Below are 14,030 nucleotides of genomic sequence, written 5' to 3'. Positions count from 1 at the left end.
AGGTGATGTTTTTCATATTTTCATTAGAGAGCCACATCTTCACCAGATGAAGTGGGAGACCATGTTAGTTTGGATGGCAAGGGAGTCAAAGGTGTGCTAAAGGAGGATAAGGAGACTGCAGAGATAAGGAGCCAAGTCTGCTGGTGGCACTAAATTGTTACAGCAAAAAAGGGTTGTGAACTGCTCCGAAAGGACTTCTTCAAACTGAACGAGTGGACAGTAAAATAGTGAATGTAATTCAATGTAAACAAGTGTAAAGTGATGCATGTTGGGGGGAAAGGTCTTAATTTCACATAGACACTCCTGGGGTCTGAACTGGCAGGGGTGGACCAGGAACAAGACCTGGAGGTCTTAGTAGACAGCTCACTGAAGATGACCCAGTGTGAGGCAGCTGTAAAAAAAGGGGGAGGATCCTTAGGGAAGGAATTGAAAATAAAGCTGAGGATAACATAATTACCTTAAACAAATCTATGGTGTGCCCACATTTGGAACACTCTGCATCGTTCTGGTCACCTCACCTCAAAAAGGTACAATTTTAAGGCAAGTAAGAGAAGTTTTTAAAGTTATTCAAGACATGGAGAAAGTGAATAGACAGAAGTTTTTCCTCCTCTCTCATAACATTAGAACTCACAGACATCCAGTGACTGTTGGAAGATTTAGGACTGATAAAAAAGCCATGTATTGCACAGTTAAACTATGGAATTTGCTCCCTGGGGTGATGGCCACCCACTTGGATGGCTTTAAAAGAGAATTATACAAATTAATGAGTTACTTGCAACTCATTAATTTGTAATTAATCCAGCATCCTGTTCTCACAGAGGCCAACCAGATGGCTGTGGGGAAGCTCTCAAGAAGGACCTGAGCACCAGAGCCCTCTCTCCTCCTGTGGTTTCCAGCAAGTGGTATTCAGAAGTATTACTTCTGACTGTAGAGGCAGAGCATCACCACTGGTAGGGCTAGGCTTTGTAGGATGAGGATGAGGAGTGGAGATGGGGGTGTCTGCAGCCAGGAATTGCTCTCCAAGTGAAGGAAGTTTGGGAGTTGGAAGACCTGTCCCTTCCTTTCCAGCTGGACTTCCAACCCCCCATTCCCCAGCTTCTTCTCCAAACCAGGCTCAGGCTGCCTTCTGTAACATCTCTAATGCCATAGGAATAAGAGAAATAAAATAGGTCCAAGCCATCAGCCACAAGGAGATAAAACAGAATCGCCAACCTGTTCGTTCATGATCTACTAACCATGATCACTATGTTCTGTCTACCTTCAGTTAGTTGGCACCCATCTGTCACAGGAGACAATGGAAGGGTGTGCCCTTGGGGTCAAAGTCAGCCTGCTGGAGCTTCACTTCTGAATTGCAGTTGCTGGAAACCTCAGGACAGGAGGGTGTTTGCAGGCTTCCTATGGGCATCTGGTTGACCACTGTGCAAAGGAAGTGCTGGCCTGATCGAACATAGCTATTCTCGTGTCCCTGTGGGCTCATCACCATCAAGGAGAGCTTTGAGTAGTCAATCAGGGCAGCAGAGGTGGCAAGCAGAGGGCCAGGTTGATGCATAAAGGAGATACAAGGAAGGTGACCTGGGGTAGCTCTACCTGGAGCAACTGTGCTCTGACCAAGGACAGATGTCTGTATATATCCCAAGCACAGCTGATGCCCAGCTTACTGTTGGCACATTGCCCTTCCCTTCCCTAGCTGAAGGACATGCATCGGAAGGTGAAGGTGCTCTGGACTGGGGCTGCACACTGTGGTGTAGCCTGGGGCTGCCTCACTTTGTGTCCCTGGCCACTTCAGCTGGGGATCTCTAGAAAAACAGATAACCTTTGTGAACTGGTGAGCCAGTGTAGGAGGGATTTCAGATGCCTCATCTCTCAAAGCTAAGGGACTGTTGACACATTTTCCTTCTCAAAGAGGACTTGGTGAGGTTCTCTGCAGACTCTTACCTGAGGATTCTGGAGTCCTTTTGCATGCAATCACATGTGATCATGTGCTGCTCCTGAGCTGCAGCCCTTCTCCAGCACTTTATTTGCCCATTGTTAATGGAATCATAGAATTGTAGGGGTGGAAGGGATGCCAAAGGTCATCTAGTCCAACTCCCTGCAATGCAGGAATCACAGCTAAAGAATCCCTGAAAGACAGCCATCCAGCCTCTTTAAAAACCTCCAATGAAGGATTTCTCCACCTGTTATTTTGGTGAAGCATAGAGAGATTCTTCAGAATTTTCCTGATCTACTTGGTCAGTGTGAACACAGTGACATTGTCCCAATATTGACTCATTCCCACAAATCTGGCACTGCAGAGGTCTTCTATCTTCCCGCTTTCCAGAAAACTTTAAGGAATTGGGTTGAGCATTGCTGTGTCATGACCGCACCAGGGAAGACTGATTATTCACACAGTTACAGGGAGAACTTAACTTTTGCATTGACCTTGTCACCTGAGGACCAAGTAAGGGCTGAGGCTTTCCGTAGCTAGGCTAAGAGCCAGTGTGGTGTAGTGGTTAGGGTTTCAGACTAGGACGAGGGTTCAAATACCCCACTTGACCGCCATGAAGCTTACTGGGTGACCTTGGGCCAGTCACTGCCTCTCTTCCTAACCTACCTCACAGGGTCGTTGTGGGGATTAAATAAGGAAGAGGAGAGAACCATGTACACCTCTTTGGAGAAAAGGGTGGAATGTAAACACAATAAATACATCATCATCAACATCATCATCATCAACAACAACAACAGTCCCAGAGTGGCTTAAGAACTGAACACGTAGTGACAGACCTCTGCTGCCCTCTTCCCAGGGGCCTGCTTAGTCCATCGGCCTGACAGCTTGAATAGACCCTAAAGGTAAAGGGACCCCTGACCATCAGGTCCAGTTGTGGCCGACTCTGGGGTTGCAGCGCTCATCTCGCTTTATTGGCCGAGGGAGCCGGAATACAGCTTCCGGGTCATGTGGCCAGCAAGACTAAGCCGCTTCTGGTGAACCAGAGCAGCGCACGGAAACGCCGTTTACCTTCCCACCGGAGCGGTACCTATTTATCTACTTGCACTTTGACGTGCTTTCCAACTGCTAGGTTGGCAGGAGCAGGGACCGAGCAATGGGAGCTCACCCCGTCACGGGGATTCGAACCACCAACCTTCTGATCGGCAAGCCCTAGGCTCTGTGGTTTAACCCACAGCGCCAAACGAGTCCCTGAATAGACCCTAAAGTTGATCCAAAGGAATTCCCATCTTGCTAGGGGAGAAAGGGCGCTGTCCCTCCGCTCAGGTGCTGAAGCCAATCGAGCGCTGTCCACAGACATGGTGCTGACAGTCCCCGTCCTCGGCCGCTGGCGCTGCGGGAGCTGTCCGCGGGCCGGTGCTGAAGCGGTTTGCAGCTGCACCGCCATGTGCTCTGGGCCAGTTCCTGACCTCTGGGTGCCGTCAAGCGACAAGGCCAGGTCCCCTTGCGAGCAACGGTGCAGAGCATTTCCCAATTGTTAGGGAACAGGGAACAGGATGAGTCCCCGTCTCCAAGCTCAGGAATGCACGAGCTTGCAAAGAAATGCGCTTTGTTCTCAAGGCAGGCAGGCGCGTTCCTGTTAAAAATAACACCATAAATTATATATGGTGATAAATAAAGCAGGAGAGATCTAATCCACTTCCCGGGCGTGTCTCGAAGAGATACAGCACCACAGAGTCTGATTCTGTAGTGAAGGTGGGGAGGGCGAGGGGGGCATTCAGCTGCTGTCCAGCAATGTCAGGTCAATCCTCCACGCCGATGCATGTCCTGGAAAGGACTGAGGCGGGCGAGGTGGACCGAAGGGGATAAGGACTGGGCTCTTAGGTGGGCTTGAACAGACCCCCCCAACCCTGTCACCAGAAGAAAATGTGAACCCCCCCCCCGCCCACTTTTTAGGTAGTGAAGTGGGTGGGGGAGGCAACAGTAGAATCCCTGCCGAACTAAATTTCACGGGTTTAAATACACGAGACGTGCACACCCTCATGTTAGGTGCCCCCCTTTTATTTTGCAAAAGTCTAGCATCTTTACTGCCCCCCAAGCAGAACAGAAGGCGGAGAAAACCGCCGCCTGTTATGGGGAGCTGCGGGTCTCATCCGCGCTCCCACTTCCAATTTTGCAAGACGGTGCCTGTCTCTCCCCCCTCATCCCCCCCCCCCCCAGGCCAGGGACGCGCCGCCGCGGCTTTAAAACCGATCCCCTTGGAGAAACTTTGCCGATCAATCAAGCCCTCGGCCGGATCCCTCCGCCGGACGGCAGAGCGAGCGAGTGAGCGAGCGAGGCGCGCGGCAGCCGCTGCACTGTGGCGCCCTCCGCCGTAGGGAAGAGTCCCGCAGTCTTCGGCTGGCAGAGCGGAGCCGAGGAGGAGGAGGAAGAGGAGGAGGAGGCGAGCGGGACGGGGCGAGGCGAGGCATTGGCGGCTCAGCATCTTTCTCCGCGGCTTCAGCACCACCCGGAGCAGCGGCGGGGGCGACGGATCGGGCGGGGGCCGCCGGCTGCTTCTGGCCCTCCCTGATGTGAGACGGGCGGCGGACGGACGGACGGGAGGAGGAGGAGGACGACAACGAAGAAGATGGGGGGCGCCTTCGGCCTGACCCTGGCCCTTTGCCACTCCGTGGGACTCTACCTGCAGCTCGGAGCCTCCTCGCGGCCCCCACAGTGGGAGAACCAGATCTCGGGCAACGGTGAGTGGACCGAGCGGGGGTGCTGAGCCGCAGGGTGGGGTGGGTCCTATGGGTGCCCCCGCACCAAATGATCAACTGCTCAATATCCTTTCGCTCCGCATAGTCCGCTTTGTAACCCCCCTTTAAACACCCACCCACACCCAGCTTTGTAGGGCACAAAGTCGTATCTCTCCCCCCCCCCCATTTTTCATGGGTGGCGTGTTAGTTACCCCGTGTTAGTTGCTGCGGGGGGGGGGCAAGTCCGGAGCGTTGGCGCAGAGTCCGAATAGGGTTTCTCCGGGAGCGGTGGCAACGGGCACCCCCTGGCGTCCGGGCAGAATCGTGCCTCTGCCCAAATTGGGACCGCGAGGCAGAATGTGGTCCTTCTCCTATTGCTGTCTACGACCAACGCGTTCCCCCTCACCCATTTTTAACTGCTCGGGATGGAAATTGCGAGTCCTCCGGTTGTGGATTGGGAAGTGGAGGCGATATAATTTTTGCCAGTTTGCGGGGCGTTGATTGGGGTGGAGAGAGAGAGAGAGAGAGAGAGAGACCCGGACTTGGTTGTTTGTAAGCGGCAAAGCGATTGTGAGGGCAGGGCTGGCGGCGCGGGGGAGGTCGAGGCAACCTCTTTTCTGTCCACGAAGGGAGGCAGAATCAGTTCTGGCGATTCGGTACGGGAGGCAGGATATGCGCAAGTTAGGAAGAGAACTTTTTTTATGCGGTGTGTGTGTGGGGGGGGGTGTCTTTCCTCGAAATCCCACCCTTTGTTTGGAAGGAAGACTGGGAGACCCCTCCCCAGGGAAACCGCTCTCCAGTTTGGCACAGCTGAGCAGGAGATGTATGGGAGGAAGAGAGGCTGCGTGGCTGTTGGGGGGGGGGGAGAGAGCCCCCAGTTAAGCATATGGAAGAGTCAGAAACCTCACATCTGGGCCGGATGTGTGCACAAAACCGAATCTATGAGGGGAGGCACGCACACTGCATGTACACAGGAACAGACAGATTATTTCTAACTTCTGGAGTTTCTCTGTAGGGCGTCCTTCCTTCCTCTCTGCCTCAGTTGTGGCCACGATCTTGGTCCACATTGCAGGGGGTTGGACTAGACGTCCCTTTGGATCTTCTCCTACTCTACAATTCCATGATGTTGTGATAAATAGTTTCTGTCCATAGGGAGTCAGCAGGGTGGAGATGGTGGGCCTCACCTGTGGAAGGTGGGAAGCACCTGCTTCCAAAGCAGAAGGTCCCACTTTCAGCCCCTGAAGGAGTATCTACACAGGGCTGGGGATGTAACTCTTACCTGGAATCCCAGGAGAGCCCCTGTCCCACAGCTCCGAGGATGCTCCTGCCCAGAGTAGCTCTTTCATGCTCTTAGCATCTGCCCAGTTTTCCAACACAGACACCCAAGAACTCAGCTGCAAAGCCTGGCTGCTCAGGATGCTTAAAAAAAAAACCAAAAACACCTGGGTGCCTTCCTGGGTGGTTTGGTCCCAGAGAAACTGCCAAGGGGGTACCTTGAACTTTCTTCATCAAGGCCTGAGGGTCTTAGCTGACTGCAAGCAGCCTGGTGGCAGGAGAAGCATAGAGGGTCTCCAGACAATAGCCTTGAACAGGCACCACCGCAATGGCCTTCCTTAAACCTCTCAGATAGCAGAGGAGGAGGCAGGAGTGTCCTGTGTTGTGCCCAGCTTGTGGGCTTCCTTGAAGGCATCTAGCGGGTTGCTGTTGGATGGAGGGCTCTGGATTACATGGATCCTCAATCAGATCCTGCATCCTGGTGGCAGCGCCAGCTGGGGTTGGAGATTTTGGAATAGCACAACTCCCTTCCTTCACAGGCTTGCTAAAGTCCAAAGACCTCCCAGAAAGTGTGTAGGACTTTTTGGAGCCGGGGTTAAGGTGAGGATGAGCTTGGGCACAAATCCAGGAGAGAAGCTGAGGGAGAAGGAAGAGGCTGGCATCCTCTTTGGGAACAGCAAATGAGCTGAGTGCCTTAAGATAAATAAATCAGGCACCACAACAAGCTGAAAAAACCAAGGGGAACCCTATATAAAAAGGAACACCCCCCCCAACCCTGGATGTGGTGGGAACCAGATACACCCCTGGAGGAGAGGCAGCAGTTTGAGCTGGCAGTGTTTGGGGAAGTGTTTCCATCACCCTGCTTTTCCCCTTGCCTTCCATAACACTTCTTCACTCCTCCCCCTCCATTTGCCCAGGAAACCAGTTTCTGGCAAGGGGAAGATGTGCAAGCTGTGTTAGCAACTGGTGGGGCTGGGGGAGTTAGTCAACTTACCCTTCTGGGGACAGAGCTGGCTGCTTTCACTGACCCCTGGTGCAGAAATGTCCTGGAAGTTTAATATCACCCTGTTGCAAGGCAGGGACTGGACCGGATTGCATTGCATATCTGGCTGTGCAGTGGTGTGAGGCTTAGGCAGAGGGGAAGGATTTCAGTGTCACGCCCATTAGGGAGCAGGCCCCAGGCAGCTTCCTGGGTGCAGCAATTCCTCCTTGGCTTGACCAGCATGCTCTATGACCCAGCCTGCCTTTCCTGAGTCCGGAAGAGTCAGAGACCCATTTGTTAGGGGTTGCTTTGTTTTGTTTCTTGCAAAGCGGGGAAGCAGCAAGAGCCCCAGTATTGCAGAGCCTGCGACCAAGAGTAGTTCTGCAGCAACTCACTTAATCACAACCAAAAACCTTTATTAACGAGGCTGAGGAGCAGTGAGTAAGTGGGTCGTGTATAATAAGCCACTCGCGATCAGTAGGTGAATACCAATTTGAGGAAAGTGCAGCTTGCAAGGAACTGGTATCAATGGCTGTTTAGCAGATTGGAGATTGGCCATTTCATTACTTGCTGGAACGGCTTCCTCCTGGCACAGCGAGATGAGGAGGCGGAGGCCACAATAACTCCCTGGGAAGCAAGGAGCATGAACCACAGAGCTGGTGGTGACGTATTGAAAAGAAGGCAGGGGCAGAAAGCGAGCTGGCTATATAATCCCCACCAGTGACACCTCCTCTTGGCCATCATCATGACACCTTCCCTGAACTGGACTCGGGCAAAGCCCTGGCTCAAAGATTGGGGGAACCAAAGGGATGGGTTTGACTTCAGGCAGTCACAGGCAAACCTGTGAAGAGAGTCTCACAGGAGGAGGTAAAAAAACGCAACAACCTTGAATGTGTATCTTGGTGGAGATGGCATGAACCTATTCCAGGCACCACACAAGTCCAGGAGATAGAGGACACCGTGTGGAAATGGAGGAAGACTGAAGCCCAACAGGCATGGTGGGATCAGGAAGGGCGTGAGTTTAGGGCTACAAACATGCTAACCCTTTTGTAGCACACAGAAAAACATGTGTTTTCTCCATCCGGAATCATTCGTGCACACCTTCCCTGCTAGCTTTTGACCCTTGAGATGTATGTTTTTATGACTGTGTAAGCTGTTTCCAATTGTTTTTAATACTGTGTTTTAATGCTGCAAACCACCCTGGGACCTTTGAGTGAAGGACAGGTGATTAATGACAAGCATAATCATGGATCCTGCCATCCACTTGGGTGTGGGGGGGTTACCTGATACACATTTGAAAAGCCTCCCCTTGATTAGGCTCTCTGCGCCTTTTCCTTTCTGCACGTGCTCCAGATGAATGAAGAAGGAATTATGGGGATTATCATCTTGCTATATGACCACCCACAGCGTCATTGGGGAGGTGTGGGTATGCCCCCTCCCTGCATTTCTGGGACCACCTACATGCGTTTTCAAGTGGATGCAGTAATGCAGAATCAGTCTGCGGTGAGCTTTTGTTTTCAGAACGAAACCAGCTTCTCAAGAAGCAGTTTTCGGGGGCAAGAAATATGCAACAGATTTAGGTTTTGGGGGGATATGTAGGGGGCGGGAGAGTGCTCCGTCTCCATTGATTCTGGAATAAAATGCTGGGTGCATATAGCCTGGGAAGGTTTGAAACAGAAGAAGCCATAGTTCAGTGGCAGAGCATCTCCTTTTGAGGCAGAAGGTGGCAGGGCCCAGGAAGGGCTGGGAGAAAACTCTGCTTGCAACCCCAGAGAGCTGCCATCAGCCAGTGTAGACAAGACTGAGCTAGATGGACTTACTCCATCTTATACTGGTTCTCACTCAGTATAAAGCAACTCCCTATGTTCTAAGCCAGCGGTTCTCCACCTGTGGGTCCCCAGATGTTGTTGGACTACAACTCCCATCATCCCTGAGCTCTGGCCTTGCTAGCTAGGGATGATGGGAGTTGTAGTCCAACAACATCTGGGGACCCATCGGTTGAGAAAGGCTGTGAATCTATTTTTTTTTTAAAGTAATTTTTATTGGTTTTTTACACATATAAAAACAATACAAAACAAAACACATACATCAAAAACATACAACAAAAATTTGACTTCCCCATACCTTCCTTTCACCACATCCTTGTTTTAACATTTTTTCAGCAACCCTTCAGTCAATTTTAACTCAAATCACTTTTAGATTTACATAAGTTTTACCATTTACAGCTGTAATTCTCGATTTCTTACCCCTATCATCTTAACAGTCCTCAATTTTACAGTAGTTCTTAAGATATATTTTAAATTTTCTCCAGTCCTCCTCCACTGTCTCTTTCCTCTGGTCACGGATTCTGCCGGTCATCTCTGCCAATCCCATGTATTCCGTCACCTTCGTCTGCCATTCTTCCAGAGAGGGTAGTTCTTGCATCTTCCAATACTTTGCCAGTAAGATTCTTGCTGCTGTGGTTGCGTACATAAAAAAATTCTTATCCTTCTTTGGTACCAATTGGCCGACCATGCCCAAGAGAAAGGCCTCCGGTTTCTTAACAAATGTCCATTTAAGGACTTTCTTAATTTCATTATAAATCATTTCCCAGTAGGCCTTAATCTTTGGACAGGTCCACCAAAGATGATAGAATGTACCTTCAGTCTCGTTGCATTTCCAACATTTATTATTGGGCAAATGATAGATCTTTGCCAGCTTGACTGGGGTCATGTACCACCTATAGATCATTTTCATTATATTCTCTTTCAAGGCACTACATGCCGTAAATTTAATACCGGTGGTCCATAACTGTTCCCAGTCAGCAGCCGCAATATCATGACCTATATCCTGTGCCCATTTAGTCATGACTGATCTCACCGTTTCGTCCTGTGTATTCCATTTCAGCAGCAAATTATACATTTTAGATAAGTTCTTAGTATTGGTTTCTAGCAATTCTGTTTCTAACTTTGACCTCTCCTCCTGAAAGCCAAGTTTCCTGTCCTGCTTAAATGTCTCATTTATCTGACGATAATGTAACCAGTCTCGAACTTTATGCTTTAGCTTCTCAAAACTTTGAAGCTTCAATGTTTCACCTTCTTGTTCTAAAATTTCAGAATATTTAGGCCAATTTGAGTCCATGTTAAGTTTTTTCACTTCCTTAGCTTCCATTGGTGATAGCCACCTGGGGGTTTTACTTTCCAATAGATCTTTATATCTATTCCAAACATTATACAATGCTTTCCTGACTATATGGTTTTTAAAGCTTTTATGCACCTTTACCTTGTCATACCACAAATATGCATGCCAGAGAAAGGCTGTGAATCTAAGCCAAAGAGCAGCAGGGAGCAAAGAGGGGAAGCCCAGTGGGAGCTGCTGACCAGCCTCATGGCAGCTGCTGTAAAAGAAAGCTGGAAGAAACTGGGTGAGCCCGACCCAAAGGAAGCAAGGAGGTATTGGGGGCAGGTGGGGCCTGATTCCTGACATGCGCCAGCAGGTGGCCCAGTTACTATTCCACTAATAGAACCATAGAATTGTAGAGTTGGGAGGGACACCCAGAGTCATCCAGTCCAACCCCTTGCAATGCAGGAATCTCAGCTCAAGCGTCCCTGACAGATGGCCACCCAACCTCTGCTTGAAAACCTCCAAGGAAGGAGAGTCCACCACCTCCCAAAGGAGTCTGTTCCATTGTCAAACAGCTCTTACTGTCAGAAAGTTTTCCTTGATATTTAGTCAGAATCTCCTTTCTTCTAAGTTGAAGGGATTGGTTCGAGAGGAGGAGAACACAAGCTTGTTCTCTCTTCTATGTGACAACAATTGAGATATTTAAAGATGGCTATCATAGCTGCTGTTGTTGTTGTTGTTGTTGTTGTTGTTGTTACCTGGTCCATCTGACTGGGTTGCCCCAAACACAACAGTAACACCATCAGGCTGCAGAAGAGAGGCCAGGGTGCTCCCAGAAGGAAAACCACAAAGCTGAAACTCCTTAGGCCAGGAATGGCAGAGTCTGTGGCTCTCAAAGTATCATAGGACTCCAACTCTCATCAGCCCCAGTTGGTGTGGCTGATCATTGGGGATGATGGGAGCTGTGGTCAAGCTGTTCCTCTCCCCTGCCTGAAGCCCACAGCCTCTTGCAGGAGAGACTTCCCTTGCCTGTGGGGACCAGGCACACTCCTCCCCACACCTCCAGGCCCGGCTGCTCGATATTTGCTGCTCTGCAGCTCCACTGCTGCAAATGGCCAGAGGGTGTATTGCATCTCTCGGGCTCAAGTCCCCTGTGGATTTATGCAATTGCTTTGAGGAAATTGTGGCAGGGTTCAAGCTGAGCTGCCCCAAACAGCTTGGGAGGCCCACTCTGAAAGCTGTGCATCTGGTCTCTGAAAACTCCCCAGGAGCTCATTTCCAAAATGCTGTTGGGTGCAGGTCCAGCTTGGATGAGGTCCTGTGGAAAAGCATTAGGGCAGGGACGTCTTTTTTTGCCCAGGAGATTGAGGAGGGGGCTTTGCTCTGGGTTAGGCTGCAGATCTCGGTAGTTTTGTAGATCACAGGAGCTGGTCGCCCATCACCATGCAAGGGACTGTATTGCAAAGATCACTTCTAGGCTTTCATCAGTGTTCTTGAATTGCTCAGTCTACACACCGAGGTGTCATGAGATGGGAATAAAACATGGTGATTTAACTTGACAAAGTTATTGGGACCAGGTGGAGATTGGCACAGCACTAACCGTGTCCTTCTTCACAGTAGGATTAAGCCACCCAAATATCTCATGCAGAAGACACCACCCCAGCTCCTCTGATGCCAGCCTGAGGCTTCAGTTTCAGCCCATTTCCCTGTCAGGGTTTTTCCTGTGCAGGTAAAGGACACCTTGTGATGAAACTCCAGCCTTTGACCTTCCATCCTTCACTGGTTCTTCTCTCTTCCGGCTGACCCACGACCTCTGCGAACTACCCAACAGACCCTCCTTGCACCGGGGTCTCAGAGCCTTCTTTCTGCCCACCATAATTTCCCAATGTTGCAGTGAGCATGTAGCCAGTTAGAATCCCTTCTTTCTTTAATTGGTCAGCAGGAGTGGATGGAGTCCCCTCCTCCCTCCCTCCCTTTCCCCCCTTGAGCTTCCTGGAAATGTAGGCTGTGTGCTCTGCCAACCAGGCAGGCAGCAAAACAAAGCCTCCAGCTCGGCGTCTCTTTCTCTGTGTCCAGCAGCTAGCCAGGCTCCAGGGCACCCCAGGAGGCAGTTTTTACTGCAGTGCACATCCCTGCTCCCTTCTTCCTCCTCTTCCTCCTCCTCTACCTCCCTGCCTCTTAGCTTTCCCCTTCAATTATTCATGCCTCCATTGCAGGCAGTCAGCGAATGCCCGGCGGTGCCACGCCTGCTTGCCCTCCTTCCCTGCCAGCAAGAGACTTTCCTCTGCCTGAGCCTGACAGCGGACGGGCATGCTTTGCTAGGCGGCTACAGGAGAGTAGCCCCAGGTGTGTGGCCATCCTTCCCCACTGCATTTTCAATCTCCATCGATAAGCCACTTAGCTTAGTGGCCAGAAAATTAAGAGCCCCTCGCTGGACCCCTGTCCTCATTTGGCTCCTCTCCCCTTTGTCTCAGCCTCTGATGATTACACTCTCCATTATCTCCCTGCAAACACTTTGCATTCAGCTGGATTTCCTCAAGCTTCCAGTGGCGAATTCTCCGCCCACCTGTGTTTTCCTGCTGCTGTGATGCAGGCCTTCATCCAGTGAAATTGCTTCTGACACAACTCCCCACCCCCACCCCATAAAATGTCCCTGCACCCCACCTCCCGGGCCCTGAGAGGCTTGTTTGCAATGGCCAAGATGGAGGGAAGTGGGATTTCATTCCTAGTTTTGAATTCTCAAAACATGTGCGACAGCAAAGCCAAGAACTAAAGCCGACCCCTTTCCTTGGTCAGCAGAGATGAGCTCTGTTTGACACCGTGGAATGTGGCTTCCTCGGTTCCTATGATACTGAGTCAGGTTATTTGTCCAGCATTGTCGACTCTGACTGGCAGTTGTACCCTAAGGTTGTAGATAGCAGACAGAGAATGATCCCGGACGCTTTCCCTTGCAAATAAGGTTTCTGCCACTGAGACAGTTGAAGAAGACACAGAAAGAAGACTGAGAGGGGAGGAGGAGGAAAGCAGCTGAAAGGAGATAGCAGTCAGCATTTTGCAACCAGCTCTCCATCTTCCAGCTGTTTCAGGTTTAGGTCAGTGGTCTACAGCTGGTAGCTTGTGGATCAAATCTACCCCATGTCATACTGGTTGACACACAACCCCTCAGTGCCCTTCTCTTGGCTAAACCCCAGAAAGGAAAACTGCCCCAACCAGAACTTGCGGTGTGGATGCTTGATGGAGGCAGGCGGGTGGGTTGAGTGATGGCTTCTTGCCTATGACCCCCCCCCTCAAGTGGCCCACTGAGGAGGCTAGCGGCCACCCACAGGTTTAAGGCATACCCAAGGTCACAATCACACACCCATGACAAGGCAGTTGGAGAGATGCTGGGGTTGTGAAGAGCATGTTTTCTGGGTCTTTTGCACGGCATCCTTTTCAGCCTTTGCTAGGTCTACAGTTACCTGCTGCAACATCAGTAGGGCAGCGGATGACGAGGTCCCTGGGATGTTTTCGCCATATCTGGCAGGAAGTGTGTTTGTGTCCTGTGCAAGCAAAGCATCAGCTGCCCTTGAGATGCTGGGTCTCCATCCACCATCACCTCTTGTTTAACCCTTGGTGGCAAGGAGTGGGGTGTTTTCAAGACCTGCCATGCTTCACACATCTTTTAGCCCCTCACCTGCCCCAATACTTAGTGCGATAAAAGAGATGTCTTCTTTTGAGGCCTCTCACACACAATCTGTGCACTGAAGTGGGTGAATAGAATAGAAATCAGAACTAATGAATAGAAATCAGGACAGAGAAACAAAACACCCATTGCTGGAAGCCACAGGAGGGGAGAGGGGTCTTGTGATCGAATTATTTTTGCGGGTTTCAAACAGGCACTTGGTTGGCCACTGTGAGAACAAGATGCTGGACCAGAGGGGCCACTGGCCTGATCCAGCAGGGTCTTCTCATGTTCTTGTGTAAGTCAATGGTGACTACTCATGCTTAAGCCACCTGGACTAAAGCTCTGGTG

At 50.7% G+C, this 14,030-nt stretch overlaps 1 protein-coding gene across 1 annotated transcript in view; it reads left to right on the top strand.

Annotated features, from left to right (window-relative positions):
• The first annotated feature begins 4,149 nt into the window (after window positions 1–4,149).
• The window catches only part of VSTM2L (V-set and transmembrane domain containing 2 like), an 87,771-nt gene continuing 77,890 nt past the window's right edge, over window positions 4,150–14,030 (top strand). Inside the window, exon 1 of the mRNA XM_028735656.2 lies at window positions 4,150–4,662. Within this exon, the coding sequence (XP_028591489.2) occupies window positions 4,551–4,662 (112 nt within the window). The 5' untranslated portion in view covers window positions 4,150–4,550. The remainder of the gene's footprint in view (window positions 4,663–14,030) is intronic.

The sequence above is a fragment of the Podarcis muralis genome, chromosome 5 (genome assembly GCF_964188315.1).
Source record: "Podarcis muralis chromosome 5, rPodMur119.hap1.1, whole genome shotgun sequence".
NCBI classification, from domain to species: Eukaryota; Metazoa; Chordata; class Lepidosauria; order Squamata; family Lacertidae; genus Podarcis; species Podarcis muralis.
The sequence above is the reverse complement of the archived record's forward strand: the minus strand, read 5'-3'. Positions and strand labels throughout refer to the sequence as shown.